Raw genomic sequence first — 19792 nt, 5'->3', positions numbered from 1 at the left:
TCATGTTTTAAAAATCTGTCATATGTTTAACAGTCAAAGCTACACGAGGATAAAGAAACCACTAAACAAAAACCGCAAATAAACTACTGAGCCAATATTACCAATTAGCTCATTTATGTGAGAAATCTGTATCAAAAAAAGCAAGTGTGTGGTTGTGAATACACACATACATCCTTTCACATTTATCACATTCGTTACTGAAAACCAAATATACAACAAATGTTGATGACACCACCTCCAAATTGTTTTTATCTAACATTTGTAATTAACCATAAAATGACCCCTTATTAAATGAGCACAACTTGGTTCAGAAAGAATGTGCGCAGTATGAACCTAAAATGAAATTAAGATGAACACAGACCGAATTAGGTATGAAGAATTTCCAACTGATTAAAGTGTGAACATTATTTTAAAGGCTGAAAATTGGAGTACTTACTGTGCTTTTCTTTAAAAATCTTAATTCAGGTTAGATTTGTATATGATTAACCAATTAGAGTAAGACACTATCCTTCTGATAAAAACAACTGCCACACAGATAATTATCCTTACATTAGGAACTAAATATCTTAACTCAGTATCTTAACTTATTAAATATCTTAACTTATTAAAAAAAAGTACCACAAAGTTTTGTCTTTCAAAAGTGCTGTCCTTCTCTCCCAAATACTTCGGAATCTTTGAGAGAGGACTCAGCAGCTTTAGAGAGACATAAATAATAGGCACCTTTCTGGTTTCCTTCTAAGATTTCTTTGTTGAGCCTGGAAATCTAGTTTAACTGACTTTATATAAACATCACCAGTGTAGAAGTAAATAAATTATTACTACTGGAAGCTGATCAGTATTTAAGTAGTAAACTAAATTATATTATTTGTATTTCTTCAAAGATCAATATGGCAAGTACAACTTACTTTTGGCAAACATGAAATTCATCAACATCAAATCAAGTCTGGAACATCTATAATTATGCATCACCATTCTTAAAAGGGCAATAATGGTTCTAGAAACTGATAAATTTTCTAAACCTGAAAGGCTAATAAATGTCCTTGCCAGCTGTCTAAGAGCTGTTTTCATAATACTAAGATAATTAGGGCACTTATGGAAATTATGGGATATTTGTAAAAGAGTCCTTGCAGCATTGAGACTGGCGGGAAGAAAACAGTGACTGTTTCATGGACCAATGGAGAACTGCAACGGACTCGTATAATAGAGCAAGTCCGTGCTTAGCTACAGCGTGCTAAAAATTTAGTGAATTTTGCCAGAAGATGGTTACTGGGTATAATGCTTGGGCTTCTCAAACTGTTAAATGGTACATATTTCACCTCTGCTTTTTTGAAAATGGCTTAGAATGGTCACCTGAGGTCCCTGACTCCAGAAAAGCTGGAGCTCCTCCAGAGCTTGAAGTACTGAAGGATGAAAAACTTACTTTAAAGATAATCTGTAAATATTGCGGTATGGACTTAAGAAGCCAAACTTACCATTTTGGCTTTAGGAAGTGAACTCTAATACAGTATTTAAATCTAAGGAAGCAGAAAACTAGATCAAGACATTACTTTAGACTAGGTCATACTGGTTAGAACTGTTTTTGTTTAAAGGTCATTACAGATCTATCAGGAAAAAATTCATAGCTTCTGAGTGATCTTTGTATTACATTACAGATTCAAAATGGTAGACTAAATGTCACCATGGGAACACATTAAATTCCAAGGATAATTTCATTCAATAATTTAACTATTAACCTAAAAAACCTTTCTTTGATAAGGCAGTTGGCTTTAGAATAAAGTCTCTGGTTCATACTCTACGACTTTCACTGTCTATTCTCTAGTGCCCTTAATCCATGCAAATTAGGGTTACAAACTGGTAGTCTACCAACACAGGGCCATGCTACGCAGCTTGAGGGGGTCCTTTTCACATGGAATACTGTGAGAACTCTGTAAAACGGTTTTTGCATAAATATTTTCAGCCATGCCCATAGAAAGCATTGGGGCAATTTAAATAGGTGTATATTGTTAGGCTCAGGTAGGCATTTGAGCTTATAACTCCTGGCATAAAAGTTAAAGACCAGTCATTCTCCAAACTGCCTGGTACTCCACACAAAAGGTTCAGGCTTGCTCTCTTAGATCTGCTTATTAAAAATTATACCTATCTTTGAATACTACCTTCCATAAAGCCTTCCTTCATTGTCCTGAATGAAAGTGATCCTTCCTTTGTCTTTATCTATAAGTGGGCACCAATCTACCACATGCTACCCCGTACAATAGTTAAGTGTGTATATGTTTCACCTTGCTGATCAGATTGTAAACCCTGTAAGGGTAGGGATGAGGTTTTAACCTCCTTATGATCTTCCACAGAGCCCGCCATAGTGCTTTACAACACATGGTACAATTCAATGCTCACACTGAAGGCAACAATATCAAACTTGATTGAGGCATTTTTACGTACTTAACCTTTTTAAATTCTGTCAAGTTTCTGGGACAGTAAGATCAATCAACCAATGAATGAATGTGTTTTTTGGTCTCAATTTTAATTAAATGCTAAAGCTACAAAAAGTAGTTTTCTTTGGAGGAAACTAGGGACGAGTTCAGTGCAGACTGAGAAAGATACTTGGTAGGAAGCAACAGTTAACAGGAAGAGAGAATGGTATCAGTCAGGGACATGATGAAAATCTACTGAATGAATACATGAGTGAATGGGGACCCAGTTACTGTGGAGGACGACTTGTATTTCAATAGGTGGGATGAAATAAAAAGGGATCTCCATTTACAGGTGAGAAGACTTCAGAGTTTTCCTGCTGGTAGGTCGCATGACCACATGATGAGACCTACATGTACTTTTATGGTAACGTTGGCTATTGAGAGGACCCTATTAAGGTATTAGCTTTCCATGGTTTTTTAGGGTAAAGTCCAAACTCCTGAACAAATTCAACCTACATGGGCCCTCCCTTACCTCTCCAGGGTCATCTCTCATCACCCCCGGTCCTCTTAATTTACCCAGGTTTTGACCATCTAACACCATGCAAAATTTATATGGGTCATCCTTCTAAATTTACTGGAAGAGAAAGCAAACTGCCTTTACAGTAGCTTAAAACATATGTTAAAATGGTTGTGTTTTTAAAAGAACACCTTAAACACAATATTTTAAAAAGGTACTTTTGGAAGAGTTTTAAAAAAAAATTATCTAAATGATTTCTCTTAAACTAGATAGTTAGCCTTGCAATTCAATAACACGGTGTTCAATGTGTTTTTACCATCATTAGGTACTTATCAAACACTGATGAAATGTATTATTTCAACATACAAGCAATATAAGATTGTGTGCAATATTATAATTCACAAACCATATTCTGACACGGTTGCATTATATCTTAAAATTTTATTTATAGGAATCAGAAATTAAGCCACAGCATCAATGAATTTCTGAAGTATTTTTACATAGTTTTTATACCTTGAGCCCTTATCTTGATATCCCTTAAAAATGTACCAGTTTATCTCTTCACTGTATTGCCTTGTAAAAAAAATATTAAATTCTCCTTAGGTTAAAAAGGATAATGTAATCTACATTGTCTTGTCCTATTTTTTACTTTTTAGATTTTTTTTTTTTAGTAAAAGTAATACAGAACATGGTTAAAAATACAAATATTTCAGAAAAAAGCATAATACATATTATATGTAACACCTAATTATGTGTGTATGTGAATGTTCATATACATATAATTCTTCCCTCCAGGTTTACTTCTTAAAGGTTTAGGCCTCATAATATATTTACTCTTCTATACCTTGGTCTTTTCACTTAATACCTTCACCTTTACAAAAGAGTTCTCAGAGAAGTATATCAACAGCGTCTCCAAATACAGTTGAAACACGAGGCATATTACCTTCACAGTGACTGCATGTTTGGCTTTTCTTAAGGAGTACCTTGTACATCTAACTAATTTAAATAGTTATTTTAATGACTACCATTATGCTGCCATCCATGTTTTTTTTTTTCCCAAGATAATTTACCCGTATCAATTTTCACATCTTCCTATAAATTTTAAGTAAACTGAACTTCCTATAAAGTAATAATTTAATATTCACTCATGAACAAATAGTTACATAGTATATTCTAGGTACTTTATAATTGGACGAAGACCACTGCTCTCATGGGATTTACACATTAGCTCACTTACTGAGCATATCCACTTAAACAAAGTTAGCTTTTCCTGCTATCTCCATGTGATTTGTCTTCATTATTTTGCTTTAATTATCTGATTTTACTATTCACAACTTCTATTCCAACCAAGCCCAATCACCCCTTTTTCCTTTTTATTATTAAAATCACTAGTTATACAGAATAAAAAGTACAAAGACAATATAATTTAATTGGATCCTTTCTAAATTAGGAAAATGTGTCCATTTTAAGGTTTGTATTTGATTGTAAAGAAATCAAATTAGTTGCATGTTATTTATAAATAACACATTCTGTAATTTCTGATTTGGCTTATAAGTGAGCCCACTGTTTTTCTTTTAATCATACTCAGTGACTAAGCAATCCGCACCCTTGGTATCATCTTAGGTGAGGTATGTGTATGTGTCCCCCAGTAGCTACATCACTTCCAAGTGTGCTGATCCCACCACCTTCTCTGAAAAGTCACAGTGCTCTCCTTCACCACAACAGCCCCATCATCCTAGGAGTTGCCAATACAACATGCAGCTGGACAAATTAAGTCCAACCAATTGAAATTTGTGGGGAAAAAAATTTTAAGCCTAACCAATTAGTTATTACACACGAACTAACAATCGTGCCTGCCTAATACCAGGAGTCATGCCTCAAGTTTGGCTCAAGTACTCACTGTAGTTGAAGGTGGCAACATTGTTATTCTGAATTTAATTCCACTAAAATTATATTCTAGAACTAGGACATACTGGAAGGATAATGAACCAAAGGGATAAATAAATGAAATAAATATTGATAAAAATAATCTTATATGGGAACAAAATCTCCAAATCTCATCAGACTGAATGATTTTTGACTGCATATTATTTGTCCTGCACTGTTTTGATGCCCTCATAATTGAGTACACAAGGCAGACAAGTAACCAGGTATTCTGAGTCTTATAAAATTACACAATACTGTCCTCTTTACTGATAAGGAACATGAAATTAGACTCAACTTTCAGGTCTTATAAAAGCCAACCCCAAAGGTCTGTTAAATACTTACCTATTATTTTGTGGAGGAGTAAACTGTTCCTGGTTATTAATAAAGTTAACCTAAGTAATTAGAGCTGTTAACTCTCAATTACAAAAGGCTGATTATTTAGGACATTTCTTTCCCTTTTTGCCCCCTGCATGTGACCTAGCTTATGGCTGTTACTCACACCTACAAAAGACAAGGAACGGGACACTGGCAGCAGGAAGACTCAGTGCCACCGGCTTCACTAGCTCCTACTAGCTGTGGGGGTAGCAGGCTCGCACAAAGTGGAACACGCGTCTGTTAATAATGGAAGCCGGGAGGTTCCAGTGGCAGAACAGTACCTGATCTTTCCAGCTGTTTTATCTATAGACTGTCTTATCTTCCTAGAAAACTGAAAGACGGATGACAGCAGCAGATTATCTCCCATGACCTGAAACATCCAGAGAAATTATATTAAAATATTACCACTGTATTGTAAAACCATTGAGAACACCAGTCACAGCCCACTATGTTTAGGGGCATTTAGTATGTATGCTAATTTTAATAAAAGGTCAATGAAGAATATAATTAGAATTAAACTGTATAACTAAACTACATAACTAAATTGAGAAAGAGAAATAAATATCAACAAAGGAGTTCCTTTTTTAAAAAAAACTTGTCAAGGTTCCATGTTATTTTGGTCCACACCACTTTTAAAAACCAATCCATATTATCTTATCTTCAATGACTATCATGATCCTCTCTCTCATGCCTCCAAATCAAAAGATAATAAAAGGGAAAATACAGATAATTTAGAATGCTAAGTTTATTATCTATTCTTTCACCAAATAATATGAACGTAGAGATGAAGAAGATTACAATCCCGCTCTTTGGAGCACAGTCTAGTGGGAGAGATAATTTTTAAAAATTTACTCAAAAGAGGGGCGCATGGCTCAGTTGGTTAAGCGTCTGACTTCAGCTCAGGTCATGATCTCTCAGTCCAGGAGTTTGAGCCCTGCGTTGGGCTCTGTGCTGACAGCTTAGAGCCTGGAGCCTGCTTCAGGTTCTGTCTGTCTGTCTCTCTCTCAAAAATGAATAAATGTTAAAAAAAAAATTTACTCAAAAGAGTAAGTTTTTATTATGGAGGTTGATACCACCCTACTTGAAACTTATGGGCAAAACTAGGGCTTGGCAAACTTCTGTAAAAGGCCAGAGAGTGAAGGTTTCAGGTCACAACTGAACTCTGTTACAACTATTACCAAACTCAGTGCTATGAAAGCAGCTATAGGTAACCCACAAACGAGCAGGCATGGCTGTGCTGAGATACCGCTTTATTTATAAAAACAGGTGGCAGGCTGGATTTGGTCTCCAGAAGCGAGAAAAAGGACTGAACGTGGGGCTAGATGTGGGTTCCCAAATCACCTCCTTGTATGTCAAAACTGTATTTAGACTCTGCAAGACAATCCAAAAAATAAGATATGGTCTTGGAGGTTAAGAAGCTTTAAAGAGCAGTGTGGGAGTTAAAAGTACCTAGGAAATGCTGTTAAATATTTTATCAAAAAGAACATAAATAAGTGCTAACTTTTGTGAATTGGTGCGAGGCAAATTCTAATGAAAGGGAGTTCAGTGAAAGGAGGCAGAAGTAAGGAAGGCACCATGGAAAATGAGAACCCGAGAATGACAAGGGTTGGGGGATAAGGGTTGACAAGTCAGTGGGGGATAAAAAGTTACTTAGGATGTGATCAGCAACATACAGGCAGTAAAAAGGCTACATAAACATGATTTTGAGAGCCTTGAGAAAACAAGCCAAAACAAGAGTGGAAGACATGTATCACTTAGGCCAGGGCAGGGAGTGCGTGTTAAAAGCATCTAGAATAGGGCACCTGGGTGGCTCAGTAGTTAAGCGCCTGACTTTGGCTCAGGTCATGATCTCAGGGTTTCTGAGTTCGAGTCCCACATTGGGTGAGCTTGAGCCCCGCTTCAGGTGAGCCCCGCTTCGGGTAAAAACATGAGCCCCACTTCGGGTGAGCCCTGCTTCTTTCTCTCTCTCCCTCACTCTGCCCCTCATGGGATTCTCTCTCTCTCTGCCCCCTGCTCACTTTCGCCACCCTCTCTCTCACAAAAAATAGATAAGTAAATAAAAATAAACCAAACAAACAAAAGCATCTAGTATATAGTGCAGTGGCAGCCATGGAGCTAGCTGTGTGCTTTCCCATTGGGACATTTTTTTCTACTTAGTATTATGCAAACATACACATTCTTACATACTTTTAGCTCCTGTTCCTTAAATCCAGGGATGCACAGGATGCCAGCCTATGACCAAACCCTTTTTGCCCACTGCCGCTTTCTACAATCTTCTCCCACCCATGCCCTAAGGCTTTTTACCTGTACCACCCCTGCATGGCGTCCTTCAATTAGCTCGTTCCATGGTGCCATTTGAAATAGCCAGTTTTTGGTGAATAAACCAAACTATATCCTTGAATTTTTCCCAAGCTCACTTCATCTAATTTCCATTATCATAAACCTTTCCAATAAACCTCTCTTTACTTGATTTGTCACTGTCACATTTACTTAATAATTTTTATCTGCATTGGTTCACAAGTATATAGAATTAATCACAATTCTTTTTAAAAAATTTTTTATGTTTATTTTTGAGAGGGGGGGAGGGGCAGAGGGAGAGGGAAACACAGAACCTGAGGTAGTCTTCAGGCTCCAAGCTGTCAGCACAGAGCCCGATGCGGGGCTCCAACTCATGAACCGTATCATGACCTGAACTGAAGTTGGTTGCTTAACCAGCTGAGACACCCAGGCACCTTTAATCACAGTTCTTAATTCATGACATAGCTCACTAGTCCAATACGGACCACTTTTTCTTTCTTTCTCATGAATAACGTAAGAAGCACTTATGAATCTAACACCAAAACAAAGGCTAGAATGCAACAATAAGCCATTTGCTCCTGATGCCATAGGAAGAGGATACTTGCCTCTGACCTCAAGCTGTGTGATTTGGTTTCACCAATGGGACAGTAGCAGACACGACATGAACATGAAGTGTGCCTGCATGGTGGGGCTTGCTCCCTTGTGTTTCTGATATAACCACGACAAGAACATGCCTTAGCCAGCCCACTCGTCCAATCAATAAAAGACACATGGGGCAGACCTGGACTCAACCTATAACTTTTTTTTTTAAAGATATTTCAAAGTTTATTTGAGAGAGAGAGAGAGAGAGAGAGAGAGAGAGAGAGAATGGGGAGGAGCAGAGAGAGAGGGAGACACAGAATCTGAAGCAGGTTCCAGGCTCTGAGCGGTCAGCACAGATCCCGACACGGGGCTCGAACTCACGAACTGCGAGATCATGACCTGAGCTGAGTTGACGCTTAGCCGACTGGGCCACCCAGGCACCCCTCAACCTGTAACTTTCAATTGTCCAGCTGAGCTGTCCCAGTTAACCCACAGGTATGTGATAAATTTATGCTTACTGCTCTATGCCAGTGAGATTTTTGTGGCTTGTTATACAGAAATAGCTGACTGATAGAATCTACTTCTACTTCTATGGTTTCCCCCTCCCCATTTCCCTATTGCCCTCCGCCCAAGTTGAACAGTATCTTAAATTCCATTCATCATTCCCTTGCTTTCCTTTTTATATCATGTGTTACTTCCATTTCTGTCCTAAGTATATCTTTTCATTTTCAAAAAATGTATGAGAAAGAATCACATTATATATCTTCTGAGAATTACTTTTTTCATTTACTGTTATACTGTTAAAATTCATCCATGTAGTGGCATAGTGCTGTACTTCATTTATTTTTATTACTCTGTAAGTATTCAATTTGTGAACACACCAGTTTATACATTCTCTTTCTGCTGATAAAAAGTTAGACAGTTCCCAAGTTTTTGTTAGGCCCATAGTGGTACTATAAATATTCTTTTGCATGACTTCTTTTGGCAATAGGAAAGGGTTTCTCTTGAGCATGTACTAGAGGTAAAACTGTGTGATATGATCATGTGACATGTTTACATTCAACTTCAGGAAATAATGTCAAACTGTTTTTCCAAAGTGTGCCAATTTAACGTCTAGTGGCAACACAAAAAGGAGTCTATGTATCCAAGCTCTCCAATACTTACTATTTTAAGATTTTTAATTTATTGCCAATTGAATAAGAATCACATTTTCGCCCTGAAATGTATTTCTCTGAATACTCATGAGGTTTAACATCTCTATTTTGTAGACTTCAGTTAATTTCTTTTCAGTCAAATGCTGTTCATGTCTTTTGGAGATTTTTCTGTGGAGACTGTTTTTGCCTTAATTGATTGGTAGGGTCTTCTTTATGTATTCTGTATACTACTCCTTCATTGACTGCATGTTTCACAAAGTCTTTCAATATACTCTAATTTATCAGTCTTTTATTTTAAAGCTTTTTTGTGTCTTTTTTTGAAAGACATTTACCTATACTTTTAACTAAAAGTTTTAAAGTTTTGCTTTTGCCCTTTAGAAACTTAACTCATTTGTAGTTGATTATTTTGTACATGATTTAATGTCAAGATGAAACTTCACTCTATTCATAAGGGCAAGCACTTTTTTCCCCAGCCCCATTTATTGAACAGTTCCTTCTTTTCCCACAACAGGACATGTTTCCTCCGACATTTGTTAAAGTTTGTGGTTTACTTACTTCATCTCTGCTCCAGGTTCTCCGCCTTGTAATTGTTAAGTGATCAGGAGGCTCTGTTGGTTGAGGTCTTGGATCATTAGACCGACCGTTGTTTCCTTCTGGTGTTTTAGAATGAACTAATGGAGGGATCTTTCGGAAGTTGAGGCTTTCATCAAAAACACGATCAACCAACTAATAGGACAAAAGCATATCCTTATGAGAATAATTTGGGTAAGTACCGATATTGGCATTATAATTTTTTTTTATTAGACAGAAGTTATTACATTCTCAAGTAGTAACAGAAGCATGATATCTTCAATAAACCAATTACTCTTTCTTTTTATAAGTTCTTCAAAGGTGCCTGTTTAATAAAATAGATGTTCATCTACATAGATTTTTAAAATCCAAAACACAGAACTTTGTTAAGTTCAATCCTTCCATGGATAAGATTTCCCCCAACTGTAAAACAGATAGTAAATAGAAAAAGCTGAGCCATGTAGATGGACAAGTTCATTTTACTCACAATGCCTTACCAATGTAAAATAATGTTTCTTTTTCTTTTAGTTTCCTATTTTGTTTTTTGTTTTTCTTCCCCAAATCCAGGTGCCAAATTTCTTCACAAATACATAAATTGCAAATTCCAATTAAGTTTACAAAGGAAACAATTTTTAAATCCACAAAGTAAGTATTTTGGTCTTAGGTAAACTTTTAACAATGCTACAGCAGTTACATATTCTAGTGAAAATGACATACTGCCATCTACAGTGCAAATTATACACATCCAATAATACAAAGTAACTCAGGTTTACTGAAGAAGGAATAAATTTTAGTACAATATTCTAAGATAAAACAAAAAGGAAAAATGAAAGTCTATTCAATGAAATGACTGAGTAATTTTACTGGGTCTGCGTGAGTGTATAATCATGTTAGGTAGCATTTAGTTAGATAGCTGAGGAAATAATGTCTTCATCGTTTTAAATGTACCAGAAGAATTGTGTATGTCTTGCCACCAAGAAGATCCTTTTGTTTTTCACCAATGAGGATGATTTTATATACATTTACAATTGATCAATGTGGTAACAAAACTCTACACAGATTCACAAAAGCTCATTTACCAACTTAGACAACACGTGAAGGTGAAAAACAACAACTACAACAACAAAAATGACCATTAAAGAACTGGATTATAAAAGGAATGTGACAGAAAGCAAAGGAAGAGATTATTAATAGAGTTTGTCAAAATCGAATCTGTCAAAAAGGCTAGCCATTTGGAGCTACTATTGATGACATTATTTTATAAAATTAACGAAGCACATTAGAGGCTGGCATTTTTTCGTGTAAAAGGCTAGATAATAAATACTTTCAGCTTTATAGCCATACAGTGTCTAACTACTCATTTCTGACATTATATCACAAAACAGCCAGATAATTAAACAAAAGAATGTGGCTTTGTCCCAATAAAACTTTTAATTCATTCTCTCAAATGCCAATCTTTTGCTTGTATTTCTGCACCAGATTGAGAGCCAACATGTCAGACTACCATTTATTTTTCATTATCTGTTAAAGGCACCCTCTGGAGCAACGTTAGAGAGCCAGAGAGCAGGAGGTCTCAGTTTGGGGAAGGCAATAGTCTCTACGTGCTACCTTGCATTCCAGAACTTACAGGAAGGTTTCAAAACTGAATATGCATGTATTTGTGTGTGGGTATGTGTATATATCTTTGTGTATCTATGTGTGTATATCTTTCAGTTTTCAAAGTATCCTTAAACATATATGTGTAATTTTCAACAGAATTATTTAAAGTTAGTGGAAACTGTACAATTTTTCCTTTATTTGCTATTAGAGACATCTACTAGCCAGCTACATATAAAAATGCCTTTTTAATTGAAGTATTTTCATAGCCAAATTTTATGGAAGTGTTATACAATCATTTATCAAATTTTAGTTTGCTTTTCAGATGTCATTTATAGTCATATTTTCCAGTGAAACTATATACCAGTAATTGGCAGACAAAGTACCGGTTTTAAATAATTTTACAGCTTCATGGAATAATAGACCAAATGTTAGCCTTTGCTAGTTTTGTTACAAAAACATAAAAAGAAAAATTTTAAACCAAAGTTGGAAAATGCAGAGCTTCATGCAAACAGGGAGGGTGGGTATAACTCAAATAAACTCAGCAAAAGGCTAAAAGCAAAAGAAACAAAGAAAAGGAAGAACCTTCTGCATCTGTCCATGAAGATCTCCTACCTCTTCTCTAGTGTCTATGGCAGAGCCCGGGGTGGTGGCCGCAGTGCTTACTGTGGTGCTGGGGGCGGTGCCCGACGATGTCACTGAGTCTATCTCGCCTGCTACATCGTTGATTTCCCGAGCAATGAGGGCAAGATCCTGGCTGATCCTGGTGATAGTTTCAGAAAAGAAGTTTAATCTCTTTTAAACAACAGCTCTAGACACAATCATTTGTGATAGAATCCATTACATAAGCTCGACATCTAATTAAAGATCTGTACCAAAAACTTAAGACTCTTTGGAAATCCTATCAACTATTTTGATACTCAAGAAAGCTTTCAAGCTTTAATTCCAAAAATTAATAAAATTAAATTTCACGTCACTTTGAAAAATATGTTAAACACCCTGAAGTAGTGACACGTCTTTCAAAATACAGTTCATGTTAACGACCAGCACTAACAGATGACAGCTCTTAGACTTGGGGCTGGTAAACAGAACCCAAGGAGTCCATGAACCTGGATAAGAAGGAGCAATTACAACTTCATTCTCACTAACCTCCACCTGAAGCTTAGCATTTCTTTCAGTGAGAATTCGGGTAACAAACAGTACTGGAATTAGTGATACTGGGTTTTTTTCCACCCACAGAAATCATAGATAGTATGGTTGCTATAGGTGTCCCAGAGCCTTTCATCATCACTGCCTCAAGATTACTGCGGTCATTAAACCCACAGCAACAAAGTTCCATGTACTACTCTGTCACTTTAAAAATACTTTGATAACATTACAAAGAAATGCAATCATACTGAAACACAACGAAGTAATTTCATGTTTATGTATTTATTTATTTAGTTTTAAAGTTTTTAAAAGTTTATTTTATTTTGAGAGACAGAGAGAGCACAAGCAGGGGAAGGGCAGAGAGAGAGAGAGGAAGAATCCCAAGCAGGATCCCAACTGTCAGCTCAGAGCCTGATGTGGGGCTTGAACTCACAAACTGTGAGATCATGTCCTGAGCCAAAATCAAGAGTTGGATGCTTCACTGACTGAGCCACCCAGAGTCCCTATGTTTATGCATTTAGAAGCACTGTTCTGAGGGGCGCCTGCATGGCTCAGTCTGAAGCTGAAGTGTCTGACTTCAGCTCAGGTCATGATCTTGCCGCTCATGAGTTCGAGCCCCATATCGGGCTGTATGCTGACAGATCAGAGCCTGGAGCCTGCTTCGGATTCTGTGTCTCCCTCTCTCTCTGCCCCTCCCCTACTCGCTCTGTCTCTGTCTCTCAAAAATAAATAAAAACATTAAAAAAAAAAAAAAAAAAAAAAAAAAAAGAAGAGGCACTGTTCTGAGAAGAGATCCATAAGCTTCCCCAGGTGGCCAAAGAGATTAGTAACCCCGACACAGCACTCTGTTATGCACAGCACCTCACAGTACACATGAGGTCATTTGAGAGGCACACAGTTCTTGTGAGGTAGGCCTTCTCTAACTGAATGTGAATGAGGACACATTCTCAGAGAAGGTGAGAGGCTTGCTCATGACAACACAACTTACAAATAGCTAAGGCAGAGGGCCACATTCCAGGTTTAGAGCTCATTCCCAGAGAGCCATTTATTTGTGTCATCAGCCACACAGATTGAAGAACTAAATAAATATTACCAGTGATAAGCAAAAGAAAAAACTGATTTTTCTCTATTTTTAAAAGAGAGAAACTTACATAATCTACTACTGATATTCCTGTTTTAATCAAAAAGATTTCAATTCAATGAGACTTGAAAAATTTCTAAGTTATGGATCTACTGAACTCAATTTGGCTACTTCCACAAGGAAGGTTTTGAAATGACAGAAGGTTCAAATGAAAGCTTCTTCAACTTTAAAATCGAAAGCAGAAGCAAAGTAAAACATGTTTTGACTTGAGCAAAATGTAAGACTTTCAAGGAATGCAGTAATTGCATAATTAACTACAGATTTAAAAAAAAGGTGCTAAATGGAAGCTTATGGCCTACCAAGAGCAATCTGTGGTCACTTCCTTTATTTATCAGTACAAAAAGGTAGGAAGAACACCAATAAACACTTTCTGGTCTCTTCTTATGTTCCAGGAACCGTGTTATGACCTAAGGGCTATAATGATGGAGAAGCAGATAGAGTCCCTGCTCTCATAAGCTTACAACAATTGTAATGAGCACCATTACATTATAATACAGTCAAAACCACTATTTGATAGTGAGCACCATTATATTTGTTTTTTAATTTTTTTAAAGTTTATTTATTTTGAGAGACAGAGAGAGCAGTGGAAGGGCAGAGAGAGAGAGAGAGAGAGAGAGAGAGAGAGAGAGAGAGAGGATCCCAGGCAAGCCCCTGATATGGGGCTTGAACTCACAAACCGTGAGATCATGACCTGAGCCAAATCCAAGAGTCGGACGCTTAACCAACTGAGCCACTCAGGCGCCCCGTGAGCACCATTATAAAGAAGCTTTATGCTCATCAACTGACTTCATTCTCACAGCCACCCTGCAGGAGGAGAGGTATTCACCATCTTGTTTTACAGAGGAGGAAAATAAGGCTTAGGAGAAGTTATGTGACCATTTTTTTGGTCAAGGTCACAAATGGTTAAGTGGTATAACTAGATCTTTTTATTATGTCATGCTATATCTCACATAATCATTCCATATGTAATTTTTAAAGGCTTGTTAACTGTCGATATAATTTTCTCAGCAAGAGTTTAAAGTGTTCTCTAAGATGATATATTCAATTTTTGCATTTCTGAAACAAATGAAGTAGGATGAAAAACAGAATAACCAAGCTTAATGAGACAAAAAATAGACAAGCATGAGCTTATCCAAAAAATCTATTTTTTGCTCTCAAGTTTTGTATGCAGACTTTTGTACAATGAGGCTTCTGATATTTGTAGAAAGCAGGAGTTAATTAGAAAAAAAAGAGTCAAAAAAACCAGACAATAGCAACATCAACAGGTCATGTGGTAACCACTGTACCAACACCAACAACTCTTAATGTGTGTATACACAACATACGTTGTTCACTTGGCAAGCACCCCAAAGTCACCTTTTCGTTTGAGTGTATCGTGTATATGCCAGCGATTTCTTACACAACAATTTGTATCTGAAAGTCAACTCAGTAATACAGACCGTTAGACTGGTTTAAATCCACATTGCTTAAAAATCTCAGCACCTACTAAAACCAGCATTAGGAATTCTAAAAAGCAAAATTATCAAGAAAATCAAAGTTATAAATATCTTCAAGTAGAAATAATAGATTTATGGTTCAGTGTAAAGTATGGACCTCTTCATAAGGTTGTTACATCGAAGCTTACGAATTCCGAAAGCTTCTAGGTTTACACTCACTGGAATATTTTATAATAACGTATTTCTTTACATCTCTTGTATCTGTGCTTTTTTCAATGCTTAAATTTGTAATCCTCGTTCTTATTCTCAGTCTCCACCCCCATCAAATCTGCTAGGAGGGGAAATTCTAAAATGATGCACACATTTTATTTAGAGTTTTGCAATCCATCTGCTTTCATTGCTTTCAGATATATGGCTGAAAAATACACCTTAAAAAATTAAAATCCCAAAGGCAAGTTTTATTAACACAGTGCTACTTAACAAACCAGAGGGAAAAGGCATAAAGTCATTAGAAGTTAAAAGGCCTGGCCCATTAGCTGTCCCGCTACAGGTAACAAGAGACACAAGAGACAGGAGTAATAAAATGCACATAATAAAGACAGAACCAAGTGAAAGTGTCACCTCCAGTTCCCCTGCACTTTCCCCTCCGCAGCATCTTTTCTGTTTGGGGGCAGGGAAGTGGGTGTGGCCCGGAAGGAGGGGTCCAGATTTCAAAGAGGTGGCCCCCTAAGGGGAACCATCAGGTGCCTCCTGAGCTGCAGCAGGTCCCCCCTCCACAGGAAGGGAAATGATGTCAGGAAAGGGAGGCCAGCCGTGCCCACAAGAATAAAAAGACGTAGAAACTCCCTCACTGCAGGCGTCCTGTAGTCTCCTAATAACTCAGGGATCCCAAAGCACATACATATATGCCTGTCCCCTAACTGGAACTGGCTTACAATGCTTCAATAATTAGTCTCCCAAAAAGCGATTTATATGGTAAAATAAAAATGTTTAAGAAGCACAGTGAGATTAAAAGGGCATGTTCTCAAAGAATGATAAGCAATTAAAAGCAATTACAATAGTCATTAGCGACCAAAAACCACAGACATTACATTGAAGTAATGAGCCAGAAAAAACATAATTCACAGAAGTCAACAGAGCAAAGGAAAAAAAAAAAAAAGATAAAACACCATTAAATTATGGTTAAGAGTTTATTTTTTTAAAAACCATCTCTGGACCATTACATATCACATTCTTTAATAATGTTGCCAAATGTAAAACTTGAAGTTTAGGGTCTTAAATTGAAGGCAGAAACAACTGTAGAGTGTCACGGGGAAACGTTTAGGTGACATACGGTATACCACAGTAAAATATACTATCTTACAAAATGAACAAAACCCATATTTTAACTACAATAGCATCTGTTTGAGTACGGCCTCTCCTCAGTGTTCAAACATGATAAGGTACTCATTAAAAATCACATCTGCAGCATGAATTTTACTTTTTAATCATATAACCTAAAGGGTATAATAAACAAATTTAATATTCAAAATAATAAAGGGTTCAACTGTACCTCACGAATTCATAAAAGTGTGAGTAAAAATCCACATCCTCGCATTCTCCCCAGAGAATAAGAGCCATGTATCTCCAACAACTATACTATTACCTCTTTGGAAGTGGAAGGTAAAAGGAAAAGTACTCAAAAATTTAGCTGCACAATTCTTAATGGTGTAGAGCCAATACCACCTTTCAAAAGTGGTATTAACTCATCGGCAACTCTACTAGAAACAAGAAAGGGGGTTGCAAGCAAAATAAATTAGTTCTACAAGATGTTAGTAGCACTGGCACTAAACACACAAACCCAGAGAAACTGGATGGAGAGCAACACTCTGGATGGAAGTGCGTGCACAGCTACCTGAGGATTTCACTCCTTGGACAATCTGTACAAATCGAGTAAAAGCTACGCTTTTGCTATCGAGTTGAAACACGGACACGAAATTCCAGCTCTTAAAGATAATCCATTTAGAACCAACCTGGCTATCTCTTCTCGATGAGCGGTCCAATCTCGGATGTAGTCTTCCTGTTCTTTTATCCGGTGCTTGAACGAAGAACTAGTAGGCATTGCTGACCCAGAGCTCTGCAACCGAGTGGTTTTCAGGGCTGGAGAAGTACGTAGACGAGTATGTTTAGGGGAATTACGGTTTGATCCAAATTCATCTTCTGAGGTGGAAGCATAATCAGTAGGAAAGCGCCTCCATCTTGAATTTACTAAATTAGTTTAATTATTAAAAAAAGAATTATTATGTTACCTTTTAAAGGAGATAAAAATCATGATTTCAAAAACACCATGAGACACACACAGCACAACTTTCAATAACTGACATACACATACCTCACGAAATAAGTCTACTACTCCTTAAAGATAGAAACAATATACTTCGGTGAATTAAAAACAATGAGGAATTAAAAACAATCGAAAGACCACGTTTTCCATAGTATGGTGAATAAAACATTCAGATGAAAAATTCACTAATGATAAACAACTAAGCAAGCTCTATCCATAAATGTTTAACTTGGGTACTTTATCATTGCAAACAGTTCTCATTCGAGTGACGATATGGATTTTTGTTTTAGAAAACGACAGTAACAACAACAACAGAAATAAGGGAAAAGATTTCCTCATGCCACATGGACTTGCAACATGGATATGGTAAACCCTCTTTTCCCAACATACAAATGTGCATAATTCCTGCTGTGGAAATTATGCTTTTATGGCAGAAAAAAAACATTACCTCTGTCATTCAACATCCTGTTATGCTATGATTGGAAAAAATCTTTTACATGGTAAAAACACAACAAAGCATCTTCAGTACAACTCGCGGCTGCTTTGACACTGAAAGCATACAGTGAAATTAGACAATGGCGTAAGACCTACGAGGAGCGAAGCTCTACAAAGCTATGCTCACAACCACTGACATTTAAGGCACAGGAGATACTGTGAATATTCACAGTAAAGAAAGTGGCAACCACTTTCGTGTTTGAGGTTAGGAAAGACATTTAAAAGATGGTGTTGTTGACACATCTGAAAAATCAGAAGACAAATTAATTTCACTAGTACTGTTAATGCGAGAACCAAACACACAAATAATTTGTGAGGCATATACAGAGGTCAAAAACAGGGCAATGATGGCTGATTTACAGCAAATTTCACAAGGGCAGGAATCTACTACTGCATACCTAGGACTCTGCAGAGTGTCTGGCTAGCAAATGTTTAATGAATATTTTTGAAAAAGTAAGTGAATTCCTAGCTACTGGCCATTTGCTTTTCTCAAATTAGGGGAAAGCCAGTGAAAAGCAGATGTTTTTGGTGGGTACAGGGACAAAAACTTAGCACCTGCTATATAAATTCCAGTTGCTATTAATATCAGAAGAGTTTTGTTTTTCTTTCTTTCTCTCTCTCTCTCCTTCTTTTAAAACAGAAACTGACCCGAGGCTGCATCGTGGTGAAGTCTGGAATTCCTTCATCCTACCTCACTAGGATTTTATGCACTCATGTCTTTTCCTCCCCAAACCCCATTTTTGTCTGGGACTCTGTAAGTCTCAGGTGGCTGTCAGACAAAAATGACTGGTATACATTGCCAAAGAGTTGGTTTAAGAAGCAGAGAAATCTGTAATCAGGAATACGCCCTAAGTCAGAGCCTACCTATCTGTCCTGATTCACACTCCCCTTTGAAGCTCCTGGAACTTGGAACAAGATTCACGGGTACAAGACGATAAGCAGAAACTCCACGGCTTTTTGTAAAAGTGTATGCAAACACATGTATAGAACTCTAGGTAATTATTCATAGTGCCTTTTGAAGGCGGTAGTCAGTACTGTTTCTGGTTTTACCAAGATCATTCATTAACATAAAACTACTTTTACCATAGTGGAAAATTACTAAACTTTAGACATCTGAAAAATCCTACGAATTGAACTGACCCTAAGACTTGAAAACAATTTTAGAAAAAGTTTAGGAATAAGAGCAAAACACTAAAAATATTGCAAAATAGCTATATTTTAACAAAGGCATTTCACTAAGTGTTAGATGTTTATTTGTTTTGGTACCTTAAAATATTATTCGTAGAAAACAAGTTCAGAAATAATAAGATCATTTGTTAGACTGAATTTCCTGATTTTTGATTTGGGAACTATGGAAACCATACTTACAACGGAAAATTGTTTGGAGTGAAAACAAAACCACTAACAAAGAGTTTCAATCAACTGTAGGAGATGGTAAACTAAGTAGGTATGATGGAGCTCAGTTAGTTAACTCAGAGGTAACTTAGAAAGAATAGCATCAATGCCTGGTATATTTCAAGAGTGGGACAATACAGGAGGGCAGAATGGGAAACTGAGAACCAAGTGCTGATTGTCAGTTGACAGTCAGGTGTCAGTAAGTAGAGTCACGTTAGAAATAACTTTTAATAGTTTCAGTCTCAAGATCAGAAAATAATTACATATTTGAGGAATAAAAGAGAAAAATTTCTTTTTCAAATGACATTCATAAAGCTCCCACTTAGTTTTACAGGTCTACTTTACTATCTGGTAAGAATAGTGAAGTTCAGTAATATCTTGACAAAGAAAAGCAACCATAAGGACAGAGCATATTTTTCAAAACTGA

The 19792-nt window shown here is 36.8% G+C and overlaps 1 protein-coding gene across 15 annotated transcripts in view; it reads right to left on the bottom strand.

Moving 5' to 3' along the window:
* The window catches only part of CEP170 (centrosomal protein 170), a 125288-nt gene that overhangs the window by 4322 nt on the left and 101174 nt on the right, over nt 1-19792 (bottom strand). For 10 of the 15 annotated variants that reach the window (XM_045049305.1, XM_045049302.1, XM_023247414.2 and 7 more), the window contains 4 exons: nt 17165-17399; nt 12012-12189; nt 9816-9986; nt 5508-5596 (listed from right to left, as the gene is read on the bottom strand). In XM_045049305.1, the coding sequence (XP_044905240.1) occupies nt 5508-5596; nt 9816-9986; nt 12012-12189; nt 17165-17399 (673 nt within the window). The remainder of the gene's footprint in view (nt 1-5507; nt 5597-9815; nt 9987-12011; nt 12190-17164; nt 17400-19792) is intronic. The other 5 variants (XM_023247413.2, XM_023247416.2, XM_023247411.2 and 2 more) reach the window with 3 other exon arrangements.

This window comes from Felis catus, chromosome F1 (assembly GCF_018350175.1).
Source record: "Felis catus isolate Fca126 chromosome F1, F.catus_Fca126_mat1.0, whole genome shotgun sequence".
Classification (NCBI taxonomy): Eukaryota; Metazoa; Chordata; class Mammalia; order Carnivora; family Felidae; genus Felis; species Felis catus.
The sequence above is the reverse complement of the archived record's forward strand: the minus strand, read 5'-3'. Positions and strand labels throughout refer to the sequence as shown.